This window comes from Solenopsis invicta, chromosome 14 (assembly GCF_016802725.1).
Source record: "Solenopsis invicta isolate M01_SB chromosome 14, UNIL_Sinv_3.0, whole genome shotgun sequence".
Lineage (NCBI taxonomy): Eukaryota > Metazoa > Arthropoda > Insecta > Hymenoptera > Formicidae > Solenopsis > Solenopsis invicta.
Genome location: NC_052677.1, coordinates 8,449,756 through 8,472,635, shown reverse-complemented (window position 1 = coordinate 8,472,635; position 22,880 = coordinate 8,449,756). Strand labels below are relative to the sequence as shown.

Sequence of the window (22,880 nt, the reverse complement as noted above, 5' to 3'; positions counted from 1 at the left end):
CGCGGATAGTATCGAAAAACCGGCTGGTTCACTTTGTTGCCAGGAGATAATGGCCGTGCGAATCGTAAATAAGGTAATAGGTCTTTGGAGAGCCCCGGGGACGGGGCCCAAAGATCGGGTGACGTAAGCGGGAGCCTCTTAAGGTATCCTGCACGCTTCCACGAGGAGCGGACACATCGGATATAAATCGTCCTCTCCTCCCTCCGTCTTTCTCTCTCTCTCTCTTTCTCTTGTCGCTGCTAAGTACAAGAACGCATGGTTCTTGAGCCCCTTTACATTCTGTTTTATAATCTAATTCTACTGTTTACTGCAATGTCTGCAACATATATGCTTTATCGCGTTATTTGTTTCGCTTCTTTAAAAAAATCTCTTTGATATCTGTATCCTTTTGTAAATAATTCAAAAACTATTTCGCATCCTACAGAGATATTTCACTTTAAATATTTCTATTTTTATTTGACATATTTATATCGGTTTGCTATTAGATTCTACCGTTTGAAAATTATTTCTAACTCGAGTGCGCCAGGTGTTAGGTCACGAACTATAAGCGGACGCTCTTTGTGCATAGATCAAATCTACTTCTGCCTCTAATAGAAATAATGCAGTAACGCGCCGGGCGTTACTGCAACTCCAAGTCGCTCGCAGACTGCTGGCTTAGCTGATGCAGCTGCAGTTGAATAAACATCGGCACGACGCGACGCGACGCGACGCAAGGCGACGGTGCGATACGATGCGATGCGATGCGTGCGGCGTGCGCGTCGGATGACGGAACGACTTGCGTGTACATACACACTCGCACGCGCGACAACGCATCCTGCGCAAATAACGAGGCCGAGCATCATCATCGGAACGCGCGGGCATGCGGATCTGCCGATTACGCGCGTGAACGGCCATTAAGAGCGGCGGAGAAGGCCGGAGAAGGAGAGGAACGGGAGAAAGATGAGCGAGAAGTAATCGCTCGTTACGGCGCAAAAAGTGGATCTCGTGTCCGTGGACGGAAGAGGGAAAAAGAAACGCGGGAGGGCGCGATCGTTTGGTGAAGCGAGCACGAGCCTGAGACGACGCGACTCGCGAGCTCTTCTCTCCTTCTAACGACAAACGAGTTTTTCGCAGCGAAAGGGAAGATTCGCCGCGCCGCACCGCGCCGCGTTTGCCTTTACGAGAGACAGCGAAACGGGGTAATTATTTCATACGTCCAGGGCCGCCGCCCCTGTCGTAACATAATTAAATCTCGATTGGTCGCTTCGATGTAAGCCCACGCGAGAATAATCGTCCGAGTATCGAGCGTTGTGTGTACGTAATTAAAAGACAGTAGGAAGCGAAACGAAAACTCCGAGGTCAGTTTCGATTCAGCTTGAGCGAGCTTAGAACAAGGCAATCAGCTAGAAAAACACCGTTACCTCTGATTTTACCTCGACAAATTGGATCTGAAATCTCTGCTTATTAGCGCGGGGATGATAGTTCATTGTGGAAGCGACTGGGAGCGTGTTCGATATTATTGCCGGTGTCGGGCAATGCTCATTTCGTTAATCGCCATTGTTAATTAATAGGATCACGATCCTCTCGCGAACGATCCTGTGCGCACTAGCCTGATTATGGCAGACTCGTGACGGTAGTAAAGGTGCTTAGGATACCTTGGCAATATTGATACTTCGCCTCAGGTGCACGAGTATTTTTAATATTGCTACTTTGGCCTCTCCGTAGTCCTCCGTAGCATTTAGAGAGAGAGAGAGAGAGAGAGAGAGAGAGAGAGAGAGAGAGAGACGGTAACAAATATCTAAAGTTAATTAGCTTTGATCCTTGTTTCTGAGATATATAATACCTTTATAACGTTTATTGACTGCAACAATTGTGCTGCTTCAGCTTAAAGATCAATTGGCGCTTGACGCTACTCACTTGAATCTATTCTCTCGTTTTTTTTTCTTTCTTTCTAATTTGTAAATACAGATATTTTCACGTCGCTAATTGTACATACGTAGGTTCGCCTCGAGCATTACTTTTTTAGCATGCACAGTCGCGCTGCTATTCACATCATCCATCATTCGACAATTGTGTATGTGTTTATCTTGCTAAATATATACATTGCCGTGATTGAATGCTTTTTTTCTTTGAAATTCCCAATAAATAATGCTTAATAATTATTGTTATTCGCATTGCTTAATATTGTAAATTTGTGATTGCAGAAATTTAATTCACGACTATCGCCAATCAACAATGCAATGTATATATGAAATAATTATAAAGTGGTATCGATATTTGCAGAACAAGCGCGCACGTCAAGAACTCCATTCCAGAACTCCATTCACGTTACTTTTATTTAAATTTAAACGCCCCAGATTCGGACAACGGGCACCACGGTACCCGTTTCGACGAACGATCGAACGGCTGTTCTATACTCGAATAATGATCGATCGACGAAATTACCGTGGAATTAGCGCGTATTCCGGAGTTTTCGAAACAACGAAACGATTTGTATGATTCGCGTAAAATCCTTTCAGGATGGTAGAGATTTTGGTGAGCGTTAAAGGCGTACGGCGTACGCGCGCTCGCTCGATCAACGTCGGCGCGAGAGGAGCGCTAACAAATGCCCTTCGTCCCAGAAAGGGGTGAAAGCATCGTGGGGTGAACTAACAGAAGGGACATATGCGGGATCGGTAGGGCGTGCAGGAGGAAGGAGCACGTGGTGAAATTCTTGGCGCGCGCGGAAGCGTGCGCTTTGAATAAATGCGGATCCTCCTCCATAATGGCTAGTCGTAGGAATAGGGAATGAGTTTGCCGTAATAACATCCTTCCCCGCGCGATATCGGCAACGTGTTATCACCGAATACTCGTTAAAAGCGGTTGATCATTGTGAAAATTGGAAAAAAATCCCCATCTCGCTCGTAGAAAAGGGTCTTAAATTTTTCATTAAAATCAACGTATCGTTTTAACGTACATTTACGCGCGAGAGAGAGAGAGAGAGAGAGAGAGAGAGAGAGAGAGAGAGATAAGATTTTCGCAAAACATATTTAAAACATTTCCAACATTCCGTGCATTTTCTATATTTATTACTGAATAAATTTCTGCTCGACATACGGAAGCTTGAAAAATGCACTGAGAAACATGACAGAGTAAATCCGCGTTGCGGGAAAAACATTTCGATTCGACATTTTCAAAGAGAGTCTTTTGCTTAATTTATCTCGCATAGTGGTCTCGGTCGAGGGAACATTCGACAGTTTCGGGACACTCCGCGCGGTGTAACTTCGCTTCTCATTCTCTCGCCGCGTAATCTCACGTCCGTGTCGCAATGACGAACCGGGGGGGCACGTACGCGCGCGCGGAATCGCGCGAACGTGCACGCGGAGTCAGGAGCATTACGCGGGTCCCTCTGGCCTGTATATATCGCTATGATTATATTATAGCTCAGATGTATACGTCGCTATGATTATATTATAGATTGGACGACACCTAACGTCGGCGGAACAGGTCGGAGGAGGAGAGAGGATCCCGAACAATCTCCACTCACGCCTCGGATACTTCGAAGCGCGTGATCCACGCGAGAGAGACATTTCGTTTTCGGTGTCAGCGTGTACGTGTGTGTGTGCACAGGTGCACATTTCGCGCGTATTTCAAATACACGTGCCATTGTGCGACACAATCGACGTTACTCCTGGGGGAGGAAGGGGGTTTTACTTCTTCCCCCCGTACCTGCGCTAAACGAGACTCGTCCTTCGCGCGCGCGAGAGCACTTGTCAGCGCTTAAGCAAAGAAGACAAAGATAGAGATAGATAAATAGATATAGAGAGGGGAAGGATGTACAACGGGAGAATTGGTGCCAAAAGTCGCGGCTTTCTCAGAGAATCCTCGGCGATCCCATGGAGTTCTACCGTCTTCTCGATGTTGAGAGGGAAGTATATCGTCGGTTAAATAATTCATGAGCGGCTCCGGGGCGCGATGAATTCCAACGGAATATTTGGTAACACAATACGGAATATTTATAGAAACGTAATTTACCCAAGATCGAGCATTGTCCGGAGGACAGAATTCTTACTTGTTCATCGCGAGGTCACGATCGATCTTCCGCGAAGGATTCTCAGCGGGGTGAAAAGCGCCTCGGGCAATAAAATTGTCGCTTCATTTGCAGACTTTTTAGCTATATTATAAAATACGCTTGGGAGAGTAATGAAGAGAACAAAATCCTCTTCCTCCTCCTGCTGCTGTTGCTGCTGCTGCTGCTGCTGTAGGGGATCGGCGCGAGATCGGCGGCGAGATTCTTGGAGTGGCCATCTGACGGGGTGGTTAAAAACTCGCTTGTGCCAGCAGGAGCGACGAGAGAGAGTGACTTCGATCGTCTTCCACCACGTGGACGACGATATCGCCTTCGGTAAATGCCTTCGTCACGCGAGGGGTGAACCGTTTATAGTCTACAAGGAAGTCGGCCTTTTTCTCTTTCTCTCTTACCGCTCGCTCGCGCGCGCGCACGTGCATCCCCCGTACACGGCCCTTCGTTCCTTGGAGGCCACCGCCGCCGCCGCCACCGAGAGGGGGTAGCTTGGCTCGCCCGCCAGCCAGCCAGCCAGCCAGCCAGCCAGCTCTCATGCATCGCAACCTTTCCTCTGCCGCCCGGCCTTACACGACGACGCCGTCGACGTCGTGAGAACGATAATCGTTTTATCCATGTGAGAGCAGCGAGACGTGTATCACCTGTTCGTTTTCTCAAAGCTTTGCCCGGAAATGATCACTCGTTCCGCCCGGTGATATCGTACGCGAAAAATTCTACTTTGCCGAGTCGAGGAGATATCAGGAGTTTTGTTTCAATATACTAACTTTTCTAAATAGAGTTGCAATGCCGAGGAACTAGAGAAAAGCGAAATGTCGAAAAGATACGCAGTTTGATTAACTGTATTAGTTTAATGAGAGAAAAAAAGAATGAAAGGGAAAGAGAGAGAGAGAAAACAATCTCGTTCGAAGTCTTTGCTGAACACCCATTAATTTTCACAGAACATGAACACAGAAAATGAACGACTTCGCTAACATGAGCAAATCCTAAAGTGCGAATTTAAATTAAGTTTGCATGTACACAACTCTCGAAACTCGCAAAGTGCATGTATACCTTTATAAATCTATAATAGAGGTATAGTTGTTTCTTAGCGCTATATCGCCACTTCTACCACGAAAATCGAGAAATAACGATCAAGGCGAAGGCAGAAAGAATCTCGAAGGAGATTTCGTTTATCGATCAAGGCGAGAGTTTTTTTCGGACACGCTCGTTACGAGAAACGAGAGCGATCTTTTCCCTCGTAACGTTCAATCAACGTCATCGTGGAATTGATTAAACACGCGAATACGATATATATCGAATAAGATATACAATTTAGATCCGGCTTCAAAACACAATTTTTACAATTATTGATTAGTCTTACAATTAACTTGATTAAAATCAATTAAGCAATTTCGACAAACTCTTCAATTGCTCCGAATCAAACATTTTCTTCTCTCTTAAAGTGACAAAGCAAAAAACTCTCTTAAAGTGCGTTGCGCATTTCTTTGAATTATTTGTATCTCATTTCGGAAGTACGATGTAACCATGTGTGCTGATAATGCTCGTTCGATATTACAATGTATAAAGTCAAAGTTTGCGATTCGAGCGGTTAATTACCGATTGACCGTTCACCCTACAGCAACTACCTGATCGAATAAGCAGCTAACGAAATTTCCGGCTAATTGAAACCGCTATGAGGCAGCCGCTAGCATTCCGATATACAGCGTTCGGTCGTTCTTTCGATCGATCGGCATGATTCGCGATATACGACGAATCGACGGCAGTGATAGTCATTCAGTGCGTCTATGTATCTCTGGTGCCCTTCGTCCCAGATGTCTCTCACCCCCCTCTCTCTCTCTCTCTCTCTCTCTCTCTCTCTCGCTCGTTTGCTCGCTCGCTCTCTGTTTCTCCTTCTCCTATCTCTCCTTCTCTCTCCAGCTCGCTCGTCCTTTAACGAGGCTAGCCGAGGGTCGATCCCCGTTCGACATGTAAATGTAAATGTAAATGTTGAACAAGATCCCGCCAGGGTTTCCCAACCTCGAGTAGAAGGCACGTCGACAAACTAACGCTCCGATAGTTGGAGAGAGAGAAAGAGAGAAGAGCAGTCTCTGAGAGCCACTCGTGCTGGGGACACTCGCTGACTCCCTCCCTTCCCCTCTTCCTTCCCTCGGGTATGTGGCAAGAGTGTTGCGACCATCTCCGACACAGTTGGCAGTGGTGATCAATCTTGCTCTTGGAGACCAAAGACACATTCCAACCGCCCACCTCTTCTCGTGCGGGGGAACAATAAAAGCAGCCGAGTAATAAAAAGTCTCGGCGGCGATAACGTGGCCACCTTGGACGCGCTGGTCGCGTTACGATAACACGCTTTCGAGAGATGATTCACTATCGATCGCTACTCCCCCCCCCCTCCTCCTCCTCCCCCCATATCTCCTTAACGCTAAATCTTCGATTATTCTTAAACAACAATGACCGACACATTTGTTTTAATAATGAATTCTGTCTGAAATTCGGAGTCAAGTGTCCCAGTTAAAACAATAAATTTCTATAACAGTCAAAAACAAAACGCAATAATAAATTGGCGTTTACTTTGACGCGATGCTCACTTTGTTTAATATTGCGAAATGATTTTTATATCGTACGAGCATTTTGCTAATTTAAAAATTAAAAAAAAAAACCAGCAAGTAGAAAATATAATATTCCTTTCGCGTGATGAAAAACGACTTGACAATTCGCATCTGGTAACATTCAATGGCACAGGATAATTTCCGAGAACGAGGATGAGAACCGCTTGGGATTTCAGTGGGCGGCGTTGGTCCCCTCATCAAATGCTTGTCATACCGTTCTTACCCTCAAACTCCCGGAGCCTAACGGATCCCAACAGCCGAGTAAAGCTCGTACCCCGCACCCCCGTATACACAACGAGAAAGAGGATTGTGCGTGCGTGTTCGTGTGCATGTGATGGGAAGCGAACTCGACTACCCCAATGGACATCCGTAGACCGACGCTTAAAAAGCCATAGGCCGGACCGATACGCCCCTGCGGATGGATGGGAATTATGCCGCTAAAACTCACCAATTACGAAACCCGAACGACTTGCCATCTTTTTCTCTCTTTCTCTCCATTCTTTACCATCTCCCCTTTAATCTTAAACGCACCAAGTATCTCCGTCAAAAACACGAAATGAGTAATTAGTTTCTCACGGCGTTACCGAATTTACAACTGTAAATCACTAATACGAATGTTGTAGTTAATTATTATCGATACATTTGAAACTTTTACGGAATACTACGGAAAAAAAAAGATAAATTTGATAAGAAATAATTAAGGTTGAGTGTAATTTTTATAATTTCATATTAATAAATAAAAAAAAAGAAGTTGAGAAGTTACAAGTGCGATCAAAATTTAATAAATTAAGATCAATTGATTTATTGAGCTAACTGACGCAAGAAACGCAAGAAATGCAAGAAATAACAGGTAAGGACAAAAGGAATCGCTTAATATAAAACGTGAAGTAGAAAATCGGCGCGTCAGATGGGAGAGATGGTGCAATTGTATTCGAGATGCTCGGAGAAATAGTTACTATCCAGCCGGGGCGTCAGCGATATAACGTGTATTTACGACGGGGGTCAAACAATGGGTGAGAGAGGACGAGATGAACAGAATCCCTTTCGATGTATCATAGTCCATCATCCGCCGTGGTGAAAAGGACCATTCGTCTGATTACGATTTCGCGAAATCCCGCGCACATCCACGTGACGGATTAATCAGGGGAAACCGCGCATTATTTCTTGCCTTTCCCCGCTATTAATTAATCTCCACGATTAATCACTTTAGGCACTTCTCGTCGGACAGAGCATCGTTTTTTATTCGCAATCTAACTTAAAGAAAGAAAGGAAAAAATAAATAAAAACACTTTAATGTTGTAATTTATTAAAATGTTAATTATTAAATGGCTTCCTCTACGTGCGAGAAGAATCGACAAGAGTAGAAGAGAGGTACGAAAAGACGAATAAATTGCGTACCTGCGAATGACAAACGCGTCGTCGCGCATAAATATCGCTGTTGCATTCTAGCAAAGTTAACGAACAAAATTAAATAGCGATGTACGCTTAATACCCGCGGCTGCAAGTTAGTATTTTACGGTAGTTCTGAAAACACTTTAAAATCGGCCAATGTCTTTTCTACACTTTGTTGCCGGTGGTGCACGCGAGGACCGCGAGTTATGATCCTGGTGCCGTAAAGAGGAAAGAAGAAATTTCGGTGCGTTCGAGCAGCGCGACGAGGAAGAGGCGAGAGCGCGGCCGTAAAAACTTTGGAGCGTTTCCATTATTCCGAGAGAGGAAGTAAAACGCGCCGAGAAAGACCCCGACCGTGGGGTTTTAAAGGGTTTTCAGCGTTGGCGAGCTTGTTACATAAATCGCGAAAGGTTGATACGAAAATGAGAATACACTTTTATAACGTTCTCCTGTCTCGCGCATGTCCTCTCTTAAATTCTACGAGACAAAATTAAATGCGCGCGCGTTCGATACACGAATTTACATCTTTGTGCATTAATTAACGCAGAATAATAGAAACAAAAGGTCTGATTAAGTAAAGTTTCCGAGAAATTGGAATTAATCTCGTTAAAAGAGATATTTCCAATTGCATCTTGTTCAGCCACAAATATCACAACTTTTCGATTAATCTTATTAAATTGTGCAGAATTTTGACAAAAGGCCTTACGTTTGCTTTTTTTTTTTTTAGTGCGACGACTGCGCAATTTGTTGCTACGAGTCCGTTCCGTCTAGCCCCGTACTTTCCTCTCTTTCAAAGCTCAACGAAGCCTCCGGCGAACATTTTCAATTTTCACTCCTCGTACCAATTCGGACGAGCCATTCGGCGAACAATTAGTCGCCGAACGATTTGATTAGCGATTGTCATCGACAAATTTTTTTCCGTCCCCCCGATACGCGGAAAAAGCTCACCAAAGCTCACGGACCGACCGACCGACCGACCGAGCGACCGACCGACCGACGGGCAGATCATTTTCATGCGGCAATCCCAATTTTTTATTCGACCAATTACAACGTAATTCTTCAATCGCCGCGCCGAATGCAGAGTCCCTCCAAACAATATTCGGAGGCCACGTCGTATTCGAGTAATTTTTTCAGTTAATTCTTTCTCTTCCCGAATATTCCTCCTTCAATATTTTTCCGTTACAACAAGCATTCACAAAACCAATCTTGCAACCAATAAATCGTTCGTTCTATTGACCATTAAAAAAATTCATCACCGCCCGCGTGTTTCGTTCCAAATTCATGATGAGCAATTCTCACTAACCCAAGTAAGATTGGATATGTTGTACCTCGAGAATATCGAGTGCCATTTACATATCTTTTCCAAAAGCGTAGAGATCAAAAAATTATTGTCCGATTATTAAACGCATTTATATAATCTACGCTTGTAACTCAATAGAGAATTGTACAAAGGAGTTGTGCAAAGTTTCAGTCTCATATAGCATGTAATGATCATAAACCACAAACGCGTAATTTTACGAGAGAGGAAAACATTGTATTCCACGCCCTCCTTTTACATAGAAGAGGCAATAAAGCAATAAACGGCGAGATTTTTGATATAAAATCCGGTGCTGGCGATCTCTCTCTCTCTCTCTCTCTCTCTCTCTCTCTCTATGAGAGGGCGAGGCGCGTAGAATCCACGGAATCTGGAGCACGAAACGACACGGCGAACCGGCACGAAAGGGCGCGGGAAGGCAACGCGCGAGCGAGGAACGGAGGCTCGACTGGAGGTGGATAGGGCACCAGAGCGAGAGCGAGAGAAAGAAAAGAGAAGAAAGGGACGGCGAAACAAAGCGGCGTCCCTTTGTCCCGCTCTCGGTGTAGCTCTCGCATCGCTCTCGTGCTCTTGCTCTTGCTCTTGCGCCCCGCTCAGCCAGGCGCATTTTGCAAAGAGCGCGTCTCCCGACTCTTGTTGTCCCCACGATATTACTTCCTACATTTGCGCAAATTATATCGCTGCGGCAGAGACGCTGTCGTTGCTGATGCTGCCGCCGTCGCTGCTTCTGCCATTGCCGTTGCTGCTGCTGCTGCTGCTGCGAACGCTCGTTCGCCACACTTTTGTTCCCGCTTAACTTCTAATGCACGTCCGCGACACGAGAGATAACTATTAATCAAAGATGTGAGCAGGAGACGGAGATACGAGAGAGATAGAGAAAGAGAGGGGGGGGGAGAGGAATGTTCACCTAGTTACGCCATCGCTATTATGTAACTACGATTCACTATATCGCGAATCTTCCTTTTTTAATCTTAACGAAACGACGATGAGAAAGGAGCTCCGAATATGATCGACAGCGAGTGACAGCTGATACGATCGTGAAACGTAAAACTGCATGGTTTTCTTTTCTTTTATTTATAAGAATGTACACAAAAACCGTCCGACTTTGATCGGACTGTAAAGGGAGATCGTTCTTTGCGCGGAGAAGACGATTCCTCTGCGAGGTCAAAATGCATTTTTATCGGATAAAAAATGTATAGAAATGAAAAAAAAAAAGCAGCCTAAATAAGCGCATATAAAACCGTTATTTTTGTATCATAATTTGTTACACAATTATTATCGAAATATGAATAAATATTGTGAAACGAGTAATTCCGCGTCTTTTTTAACCCGAATGCAGGAAATTGCGGAAGCTATTATATATATTCCTCGGTCTTATCTCCGACACTCTCCGATCTTTCTTGTTACTGTTTCTCGACTTTCTCGCTTTTCACGGTTTTCTAGACATCGCGTCTTAAAACAACGGACGACTCTCGCGAATAACTATTTCGCCTTTTATTATCCTCCTCGCGAAGGATCGAGTTACAGAATTACGAGCGTGACGCTCGCCAGCGTGCATTCGTTTATTTGGTTGGCAAGCAAGGAGAATGGCTCATTCGTCCTAACATCTAGCTTTTCTGTTATACTGACGATCAACCGTCACGCGAAATACGTGACAGACTTGATACACAAAAACAAAAGGTAACCGTACCGAAAACCAAAAAATATACTTTTCTGGAAATATGTGATACTTATATTTCTTTATTATTACCTATTATTATTGAGTGTTCAAAACTCGTTGCTTTCCGCGCTCTCGTCGTACAATTACTACATCTCACACGGATCTTTAGTATCTCTTTACTTACATTTGTGCGTATCCTACGTTTTACATATTTATATTGTACACCCATGGAATTTGATTCTGTCCATGGGGAAATTTTCTAAACTGAGAATTCACCACTTTCTACATACTCGCAGTTTATGATTAATGTAACGACTAGAGCTTATTGGTCGTTACGTTAATCATAAACTGTAAATATGTAGAAAGATAGCGACTTCTTAGTTTGGAAAATTTCCCCATGAACAGAATCAAATTCCATGTACAAGTAAAAGCGTAACTTGTAACGAAGGTTTTACATATAAACAATTGTAAGGAAATGTAAAACGTTGTAAGATTTTGTTCGAAACGCGAGTTTCCGAAACGGATTAATCATTCATCTCATACTGCTTCATTCACAAGCTTCAGCTCCCTAATCAAGTTGAAATAAAACCATGTATATGGGGTGAGGGTCGAGATCGAACTCAGGATTCGCCGATTACGAGCCAGTCGTTCTCAGAGCCACGCGTCATCCCATATATTATCAGTATTGAAAAGATATATCCTCCACATTGATTGCTTCACGAATATTTCAAGTGGCACTTGCAACTTTTCACGATAATGATTTGCAAAAATTTTTTTCAACGAAACGATCATTGCGAGGGATCGATAAGACTCTCTGTCCGAGCTGTTGGCTGGTCACGTTTTCCAACCGAAGAGGAGAATATAAGTAACATGAGAACCCCGCGTAAAAGGCGATCGCGTGCCGCGACGATTACGCTCGATTATGCATCCGCTGTTAACGGCGACTATGTTTCCGCCGCTTTCTTCGTAATATTATTACGTGAAATTTACATTACAATTTAGAAAGAAAATTAATTTCCACTTATTTCTATCAAAAGATGGCTAATGGTCGGCCCTGGTAAAAAAAGACGCTCTTCGAAACGAATCAACGACGGATGCGAAAGGCATTACATTAGTAATGCTAGCTTAGATTTCTTTAGCAGCACGCAACACATCACGAACAATTTCCTGTTAAATAACGCCGTTCGTACAACGATATTGAACTTTGGTCCTCTGAACCAATTATGCTTAACAGTTAGATCACGTATTACAATTTGTCTCGAGAGTAGAAAAAAAAAAACAAATAGAATTATCGAAATCGTAAAGAAATGAAACAAGCTATACTTGAAATGTTTGCGAGTCTTCTCGGGTCGGTTACGTTGTTCTATTAGTCATCGCGATTAGCGGTTTAGATTATAAAAAAAATGTCGTGTCATCCCGTCTCGAGAATACGCGCGGAAAAATGCTCGAGCGCCCGCAACGACGCTTAACTTTTCTGATTCTCCTTAGACCAATTACGTCGTTGTATTATTAGTCATCGCAATAATTATCGGCCGTTTCGCGCGATATTAAGAGGAGTATTACGGCACTGTTATCGCCGCCGTCGCCGCTTCGTATGTCCGTCGTACACTTCGAGTATACTCGTCGAGAAGAAACGATCGAGCCACTTTGTGCCCCTTGAGCAGAGCGGCGCCACATCAGCGTCAATAAGCAAACGAGTGGTGCCCACATATCGCCCATTGGCCGGTTCTATGAACGGCAATTGTTGTACGTTGACTTGCGGGCTCTATAAATAATCCTCATAATTTCTAATGGTCGGCTCTACCTCTTTCCTTCTCTCTTTCTTTCTCTCTCTCTCTCTCTCTCCCCCTCTCTATCTCTACGTTCGTGTATCAGTAAATTCGCTGGTGGTCTCGTTTTATCGTAAGGGACTTTGAGCTTGTGCGACGCGTGAAATTATGACGGTAAAAAGAGTGGCACGAGCGGAGGTTGTGCCGTAGGGACGTGCGCGGGGAACAATCAAACATTCTTCGAATTAGCAACGCGAAGTGCGAGAGCGGTCGACTTGACTCCCACGTGCTCTTTCGCTTCCCTCGCACAGAGCGGTAATTACACTATATTACCCTTTGACGTTCGTTATAATGGATAACGCTAAGCAAAAATGTTACGAATACCGGCGTGAGCGAAGAAATACGGTAGTGCTCTGGGAAAATACGAAACATGGAACACGAAACACGTTCCGTCAATTCGCTAACTTGGCCGTACATACGTAAATTGAAATTTCGTTGAATTAGAAAATTCGCTTCGGATAAATTAATCGACAGTAAGATTCGAGCAGCATCGTGTCTGCGCTCTCTTCCATTCTTTTTTCTCCAATAAATATGCACTAAAATTTTTACACGTCTCTAATGTTTGTTAGACGCGCGACAGACATGCGACGCCGTTAATTTGTTCGTTCGTAAAGAAAAGTGAAATGATATGACGTGAGTACTTACGGGAGCGGCGGGATGTCTCGCCGGCGCGGGGTACATCTTGGTCTTGGTCAGTTGCTTCTTAGAAATCGCTGCAGCGTCCACGATACACTATGTACACGATCATTTCACCATTTCGCAGGCTCGAACGCATCCTCGTGATTCGGTAGAGGCTCCATTTGACGACGACGGTCGCAGTTCCTGTAGACCGATCTTCTTTCCATACACTGGTCACGGCACAACGCGATTCATCGCGGTTTTACTTTATCGCCAATCGAATACACTTCTCTCATTGATTAATACGCGCGGAAATGGCGGCAACGGAAACGGGAAACTCTGCGAATCTGCGTTTAAGTTCGTATACGTACATTCACGACACTTTTCCCTCGCAATTTTTCGCGCCCCGTTAAAGCCTCGCACGTCGTGGAGTACCTCCGTTCCTGTTGAGAAGAAAAATTGATTTTTATTTCTTTGCTTCCGTATAACGTTGCCTGTATAATTTAATAGTTTCTTATCGCGCTTCTCCGCGTTGAAGAAACGTTTGTACGACTAGAAAAATATTTGCGCCCGCGCGCTATTTAAATGTCCCCTCTCTCGAGAAATAGTGCTGAAAGTATTCTCTATTAACCGCGCGATATCTCGCAGGAACCATGCGTTTTCATTTTGTCGACGCGGCGGCGGGCGTGTGAGAGGAGCTTTACGATGGGCGAGCGATCAATTTATCGTTCGATTTACTAGGCGCGTAAACTGCACGCGCGCGCGCCCCGTATTCGCTGCTTCGCAGGAGCATTTATCCTAATCTCCGAGGCGTGTTTCGAACCAGGGACAAAGAGCGAGAGAATAAAAAAAAAAAAAAAAGCAACAGGGATGCAATGCGGCGCGCGGCGTTGCGCGACAAGGACAGAAAGTGAAAAGAAAGCGCGTATATATGTATATCGGGTGCAAAGCCGCCGGCTGAGCGCAACGTCACGTTCCAGGATCTACGACGCATTGATTACGATGCAATTTTCAATGGACCACGGTGGCGGACGGGCGGGCGAGCGGAGCGAAGCGGAGCGGTGCAGCGCGTCGGCCGCACGGTGCATTACGCGCGCGCGGCCATTATCGCAAACATCGCGACGCGACGTGTCAAACGCGACGCGCGGCGTCGAGCAAATTCCGTTCGACGAAACATTCCGGCGAAAAAGCCGGAGGTGAGGCGGTTGCACGCGCTTCTTACGAGTCGGTAAACAGCAAATTAGAGAGAGCGACGATGGGAATCCAAATTTGCTCGTTATTTCTTCGCGCTTGTCACGGGATTTTACCGTGGTAGAATCTACCATTTCGAAGGTACAATAACGCAAAGACTCTTTGTCGCGGGGATTAATGCGACTTGAAAATAAAGGGCTTTTGCGTAGAGAAAGAGAGAGAACGAGAAAAAAAGAGAGAGAAAGAGAGAGAGTGAGAGAAAACGCAAACGCGCCTCCACATATCGAAAAGAAATTTCTAAATTCGTTTTCGCGGAACGGAACGTCGTGATAGTCGAACAACCCAAGTGACTTTCATCGATCAATTTTTTCAACGAATGAAATCGAACGATTGACCGACCGATAGGGTTGTTAGATCTCATACCAACATTTTCGGAATATGTCTAATGATAAGGCGATGAGTTATTAATGTATTTGAATTAAATATTGACCGGTATTCATAGTCGCTCCTTCTATTTAAGATTCGTTAGGGTTCTCAACCCGTTGAGGTCACACTTCCAAATAATAATATAACGGTCACATGAGGTCCACTGGACTCCCTGCACAAAATCAGTCGCCATTTGCCAGCTTTTTGGTATTTCGTCGCAAAAATTTTACTGGACATACCTTGAGGTCTGTTCTTTATTATACAATAATTTTTTTTTCAATTAAAATTTAATATAACAAAAAAATTCAAATAAAAAGAACTGCAAAATTTGACTTACAAAAATATTCATAAAATTTTTAATTTTTGAGATAATTCAACAAAAATTTAAGAGTGTCTTCTCAAAATAGTATACTTCCAGAGAAAAATTAGTTTCAAAGAAGGTTGTTCGATTTTGAAGGGTCTGTGTATCATTAAAGTTAACGTGGGGTCTTTTGGACCCCCAGTGACCTCATCGGGTTAAGGTACCATCTTGGGATATCATCAACTAATTAGAGAGCCGTATTAGCATCTCAAGTCATTACTTAAGACAGCCTTAAAATAAGAATCGACCGATGAATACCGGCCATTGTAAGTATCAGTTACTGTCCCCGCATAAATCATGGTACGCTGTAATCATTTTTTATGATAACATTTTAAATTAAAATATATTTTTTTAAATAGAAGGACGAGTAAAAACAAAGTGGTATTCTGATTATTAAAAAAACTTTCAAGAGAACTATACAGTCTAATATAGTTTTGACTCGTCTTTCTACCTTGGAAAAAAGTTGTTTTATTGTAAAATATCGTAAAATATCATAAAAAATTATCACACAGTGTACGCAATTTATTCAGATATATCTTGTAAATCTTTAATGTAAGTGTCGACGGTTGAAATTGTGAGAAGTGACCAAAAAATGTCGGGTGAAACCTGAGATTTCATTAAAATTATGCATCTCCGGGACAGGAACCTTCAATTACTGGACGCGGGACAAGTCGACGAGTTCCGGGACTTTTTTTCCGACAACCCTACACCGACCGGTCATCACTCATCATTTCCGTGCGTTGGCTCACGTTTAGAGATGGTCACAAGACGGATTTAAATAAGTCAACATAAATCAATCGATGTGTGTATTCCGGCGGCGTGGCGGCGCGGTGCAGCGTGGCACGTTTCGTTACACGTCGTGGAACGAGAAGAGGGTGACGTCGCGAGGGGGAGAGCGGTAGGTAGGAAGCGTTAAACCGGGCGTGCAAACACTCACCCGATCGTGTGGATGCACCCGGTCGTCATCGTCGTGTGCCGCCCCAACATAGCGTGGCGACGCTACGTTGGGTTAGTTTAGGCCATAGCTTAATTTCCAAGTAGAGAATTGGCCATTCAACAACGAGGCGAGGCGAGAAGAGGAGAGGGGTGGAGTGGGGAGGGGTGGAGAAGCGAGGGCGGGTGGACGATATAATTCGCGGTCTCCCTCCCTCTCTCTCTCTCTCTTTCTCATTCTCTCGCAGATTGCCGTGCGCTGTTTATTTTAGTCGCATCGCGCGACGCCGCAGGGCGGGACGCGCGCGCGGATTACGGGAAACATTTTTGCGATTTGTACGCTTCGCCAAAGAGGACCGGCCAACGGCCGCCGAAAAGCAACGTACGCGTGTGGCCGGGCGGACAACGTTGCCTATTATTTTCACGCTTTTACCGCGCCGCACGATCGCATATACATGACGCGTCATTACGGGCTCTTTGTAACGCGGGATGATGTTTCGTGTAACGCGCAAAATGGAGTCATATAACCGCGTTAACAGTCCATTCTCCGCGGATAATGTATTTCACGAGCAATACACGCATACCTATAGGTGTACGTGTACGTGGATAAATATATTTATGTACGCGCGTGTATAATGCGTGCGCAAGCGTGAAAAACTCGCCCAGGCCCGAATTTGAGCCATCATTTCCATCAATTTGCAGCAAATGCGTTCGGCGGGACGATAAAAACTTTTCGGCTTGATACGCCCGGCGCATGACGTCGCGGCGCGACGCGACGCGACGCGACGCGATGCGACTCGTCCCGTCGGCAAACGTCGCCGCCGCGCGAAATTAAATCCGCCCTTTCCGTCCTCCTGCATTTACGCAAACGCTCGGAGAAAAGTTTCGCCGCCACGTCGTCATCGTCTCCTCCCCGCATTGTCTCGCGGCGCGGGAGCGATACGACGCGACGGATAGAGAGACGCGGCGAGACTACAATCGGCAATCTAAACCGCGATAATAATTTGGCTGAAGTAAGTTTGGATTTCGACGAAATAAACCGAATTGTCATTTCGCATTTGTCAAATCACGTCGTGGGATTATTCCTGAATGAAGGGGAGCTTGGAAGCCTAGGGATCGAGAGCTTTTCTACGCTCGCGAAAAGCGAAAAGCTTGCCGGAGGAAAGGGAGGGAGAGCCGCCGGCGGCGCGGGCGGCGCGGGCGGCGCGCGGAGGACGACGAGTCACGGAGAAAGTTATCACGAAATCTCACGTAATCGACCCTCGGCCGATCCTTAACCACCGACCGCGCGCGATCGTCCGTGATTTCTTTACCTTCTCGATCGTTATCGCGACATGGCCGAGCGGCGGCGCACAATGCCGAGCGCGGATTAAAGGATTCTCCACACCGGACACGCTGGTGCCGCGCTTTAATTATTGAGTATCGCGAGTGATACCGCGCGCATGCCGTTTACGAGCCCCACAATTTCGTTATGAGCTGTAAGCCAAATAGTCGACTGCGGGACATTCGTTCCCTCACACAAGCATATATATCAATTCTATTTCTCTCTACAGATCTCCCGTAGAAATTTCATCATTTCATCATGTCCAAGCATATATCTTAAATAAAAAGTGCGTTGAATTAAGTTGAATGATTAATTGTTAAAAAAAATATTTAATTAAACGGTATTAGTAAAAAAAAAATTAATAACGCGTGAATTAAAAATGTGTTTTCTTACGCTGTTGCAGTTGCATTATTTCAAAATTAAAACAAAAAAAAAATATATAAATCGCGTAATAAGTGATAATTGGGACATGTTCGACGATCATTTGTATGCTCGGTCGTAAATTTTTTATACATTGGCAATCGGTCGTTTGCGAGCGGCACGAAAGTAAAAACTCTATTGTGCTGGCGATAAAGGCGAACAACTCCGCGAGCGACGTTACGACGGTGTCCTAATATTCCGCATACTTACGATACGACCGATCGTGCCTTTATTAGCGGCGTGACGACGATGCAGACTTGGTAAAATGCACGCGTCGTAAAGAGCCTTATCTCGCGAAGCACGATAATTATACGGCGAGAGAAACAACTTAAGTGGCCCGCGGCAGTTAGTTGAACGTTGAGCGCGTAGAAAAATTTCGTTTCACCGACGAATTATTAAATATTAAGAAATACCGCCTACACCGTCGATCGATAGGTATAACATTCCGTTTCAATAGCGATTTTACAATTACAAAATTCCGTTTAAACAGAACCTTTGATAATATTATACTCTGAATCGGAGTTGTTATCGATCACTTTGAAACGGACAAACATCCGAAATGTACTTTTCGGAAAATCCAAACTTTCGCTCTCTCGAGTTACACACACACACACACACACACACACACACTCTCTCTCTCTCTCTCTCTCTCTTTCTCTCTCTCTCTCTCTCTTTCTCTGGCGACTTTTCGAAATCCACCTCAATGTTGACTATCTCGGCACGAGAAGGAGCTCGCGGCTAAAAGGGGCTACAATTTACGGGATACGAGATACGCTTAAAGGTTCTGCGAATCCATATACGACAAAGAAAACGCAGACGAACGGCTTGTCGATCGTCTCCGACGATTTTACGAGGCGTGTACGCCGATTACCTCTAACATCGTTAACCCGCTCCACCTCCTCCTTCTCCTCCTTCTTACCACCACTGCTCGATTACTCTCATCGTCGACTCTTAGCAATGACGCGAGTAAAAGCGCTCGTACAATTAATTTGGTCGCTCGATAATACTCCAAACCCGGAAATTGTATCGTCGCGTTGAAAGATTTAAAGGAACTTGTTACCGTCGCGCATGAAATTCGCGGTTTCGATCAGTAAATAAAATTGCATCGTTAATCCACGAGCACACGTCTTAAATATAACTGAAATATTCCAATTAAAATATTTTATTATTGTTATATATTGTATTGCTGTAGCAAATATTTTAATTATTTTTTTTAATGTTCCAATTAAATAATAAAATCAATGTCGAAAAAATAACGTACATACTTAATAATGGCAAAATAAAAAAAATTAACAATACCAATACAGTCGATTGTTTTCCTTAATTACGGTGACATACAAAATTGACTTGCAGGACTATATTGTCAAGCGACTAAATTAATTGTGTTAAATTTTAGCGTTAGAAATCGATAGATATTTATTATAAAAAATTAAAAAAATGTGAGAGAAGATGGCATCGATTCCCCGTTTAAGGATAATCAACTCGAAATTGACCAAGGACTCGGTCATCAAAGTTTGCCCGTGCCTAGATGGTCTAAGATTTATTAATTAAGGCTGTGTTACGATAGATACGATATCGTATAAATACGGAGAGATCAGGAGACCGTACCTCTCTAACAATCCATTAAACATCTCGCGATGAAACGCGAGAGATGGGAAACTGAGAGGGAGAAAAAAAAGGTGACACTCGCACGTTTCTCGAGATTTCTACGAACACGCGCTTTGAACAAGGCAGTTAATTACTTCCGTATATCTTTCGAATAATCCGTTAAGCACGTTGCGATAGTGCATGCTGGAGCGAAAGGCCGCGTGGTGGAGCAAAGATTCGGAGAGCGCGGACTCAGGGTCTGTTGTTTGAAATTCGATTAACGAGCCCGACGTTCGGCTCGGAGCGCAACGTTTTCTCGGAAGAGAACGCGCGCGCCTTATCGATCAAGAAACGGCGGGTACGGAGGGAAGAACGAAGCCTCGATCGGTGGGGAGGAAGGGATTAGTTTTTGCGGATGACTCGGCCACGCCGATCCTTCCCTCGTTTCACGCGAAAGACGATCTCCCCGGCGTCGTAATTATTGGCCCCGAACCGGTGCGGCGCGGTGCGGCGGCGGCGGCAGCGGCGAGTGACGACGACGACGGTGACGACGGCGGCGGGCCCAAGAGCGAAGGAGAGAGAGAGAGAGAGAGAGAGAGAGAGAGAGAGAGAGAGAGAGAGAGAGAGAGAGAGAGATTAACGAGATAGTATATAACCTTAACGCAACGCGTCGCGCAATCGGCACGCAACAAGAGGAAAAAGAAAAAGAACGTTCCTCCTCCTCCGTTTTTTTACTCACCGCGAAAGTAATAATCGCCGTCTATTATTCACGCTTCGTCGATACTTGGCGGCGAGGCAGCGGCGCGTCACGCTCCGAAGCTGGCCGCATAACTAACGAGGACACGTGACTTGGCGCGCCGCTAACTATCGCAACGAACTGCATGAACTTGGCGCGGCCGTTTCTACTCGGGATTCTCGCGCGCGCCGCGCCACGCCGCCGCTTCGAAAAGCTCCGAAAAGCTCCGAAAATTCAAAGGACTCGGCGCTGACACACGCTGACGCACGCACGCACGCACGATACATACCTCGGAGGATCCATCGAAAGTCGCGATTCCTGAAATCGACCGTTGACTCCAAAAATCCTTCTGACGCTCACGCGCGCCTCCGTCCTTAATCCGTCTTGGCACTGCAGAGAAAAAGCACTCGCGTTTCCCGCAGCACACTAGCCTCCCGCATCTCTCTTTTTCCTCTCTCTCTCTCTCTCTCTTTCTCTCTCTCTCTCGTTCGCTCGCTCGCTCGCTCGCTCCGTCTCGCACTGACACTTTCGTAGGAAGACGCGCGTGCACCCCAGTCAAACAACACACAGGTCTACATCGAACGTGTGTGTACACGTAGTATATGGGCAGCCGCGACGACACCGGAGGTACGAGCGAACGCCGCGACTGAATCGCGCAACGTACGACGCTCGACTGCGAGCCGGGTAGTACCCAAGTGGATGACGGGAACGTGTGAACGCCGCTTGCCGCCGTCGCCGCCACCGCCGCCACCACCGCCGCTGCCGCCGCCGCCGCCGCCACCGCCACCACCACCACCACCGCCATCACCACCACCACCGTCGCTGCCGCCGCTTCGCGTCGCGCGCGCGCTTCAACACACCGACGCGATGAACGACGACCAACACCAACCACCGCTACCGCCGCGTTGGGCCCACACTGACGCATCAATGGGAGTGAGAACGCGTATGGACACACACACGGCACACACAGCCGAGGGAAACAGCAGTGGCAGCGCTCCGTTCCGTCTCGCTTCCTCCGCAAAATGTCCTGCTTCTCTTTCTCTCTCTTCCCCCTTCCCCTTTCCATCATCGCAGCGCCGTTCCCCGCGCGCGCGAGTCAAGGGCGTCGACCGACGGGGGCGAGAGGGAGCCCCCGGTCGGTCTCTCCCGAAGTTTGTGGGTTACGAACAAGAGAATCTGTATCTCTCTTCCCGAAGGCCGTTAAAAAGATTCAATCCACTACTCGCGCGCGCGCGCGCACGACCCAACCGTCCTTCCTTCCTTCCTTCCTTCCTTCCTTCCCGCCTTTTGTATCTCGCGATATACTTTCTTCGTCAGTTTATAAATTTTCGATCGCAAATTTTTCAATTAATCTCCGATCGGCCGCGTATCTTTTGCGTTGTAACAATCCTCGCAGCGCCCGACGGTGTCCGTCGGATCTTTTTATCCCCGCGATGATTTTAACGGTCGTCGGGAGGGTAAACTTGAAAGTTTGGTAAGGGTCGGAGGTAAACACCGTGCTAATAAAGTGTTAACTCCGAAAGTTCGATTTAAATTGAAACCACGTTACGTTTCTCTCTCTCTCTTTCTTAGATCTAACGTGATAATCTTTTGTACCCGCGCTCGCTTACCAATGACAACGGGAGACTCGGTGGCAGTGACGGCGTATTAATATATTCATTAGATAATTATTTAGAATAAGGGTCTCATCTCAAATCTTAATAAAAGTGTACTCATTAGACGCATTTTCACTCAAAATGAAAGAAAAACGTCCCGGTCTGCTTCACGAAACGAGCTATTAAACGCGAAGATGTCAGTGCGCTTTGATTCGAACGTTAACTAATTAAACCGCAGCTTTAGTCAGTATGACGGATATCTTAACCTCTAACTCGCTAACTTTAACGCTTAATAATTCGCTGCACGGGGCAAATCGCTACGTTTTTCTTCCAAATGCATTTCATTTTCAGTGAAAACACGTCGAGTGAGTTCATTTTTATTAAGATTTGAGGTGAGGCTTTTGTTCTAAATAATTACTGTTCGTGTTTGCGCGCGGCGCGTGCGAGCTCGAGTTTCGAAAACTCTTTACCGACATCTCTGCTTTTTGCGTTTCTACTCCTCATCCTCTCGTCGCGCTCTCTCGCCATGGATATCCCACGATGCTCTCTCTGTTGCCTGCCACTCGTCGTCGTCGTCGTCGTCGTCGTCGTCGCTACTCTCTCCGTCGCGCCAACGCGTTTCTTAATCTTTCGCTCTAGCCGGTCCGTCCTCGGTCGTCTCTCGCGTCGTCCCGCTCACTCGCTCGTTTTGGCCGCTCGCGCCCTCGCAATCCGCAGACCGATGGTGTGTATAAGCGGGAATGCCGAATGTCGGACTGTAGATGTATGTGTGTACATGCGCTCGCGCGCGTGCTGCGACAGAGACGGCGCGAGTCAAAGTGGCGGAGAGCGCCGGACAACACGAG

The 22,880-nt window shown here is 45.7% G+C and overlaps 1 protein-coding gene across 8 annotated transcripts in view; it reads right to left on the bottom strand.

Annotated features, from left to right (window-relative positions):
- Positions 1 to 21,124, bottom strand: part of LOC105194485 (protein groucho) — a 60,935-nt gene extending 39,811 nt beyond the window's left edge. For 3 of the 8 annotated variants that reach the window (XM_011159413.3, XM_039457327.1, XM_039457326.1), the window contains exons 1-2: positions 20,730 to 21,123; positions 13,490 to 13,905 (exon numbers count right to left, since the gene is read on the bottom strand). In XM_011159413.3, the coding sequence (XP_011157715.1) occupies positions 13,490 to 13,525 (36 nt within the window). In that variant the 5' untranslated portion in view covers positions 13,526 to 13,905; positions 20,730 to 21,123. Of the gene's footprint in view, positions 1 to 13,489; positions 13,906 to 20,729 lie in introns of all 8 variants that reach the window. The other 5 variants (XM_026136663.2, XM_026136665.2, XM_011159414.3 and 2 more) reach the window with 2 other exon arrangements.
- Positions 21,125 to 22,880: the final 1,756 nt, after the last annotated feature.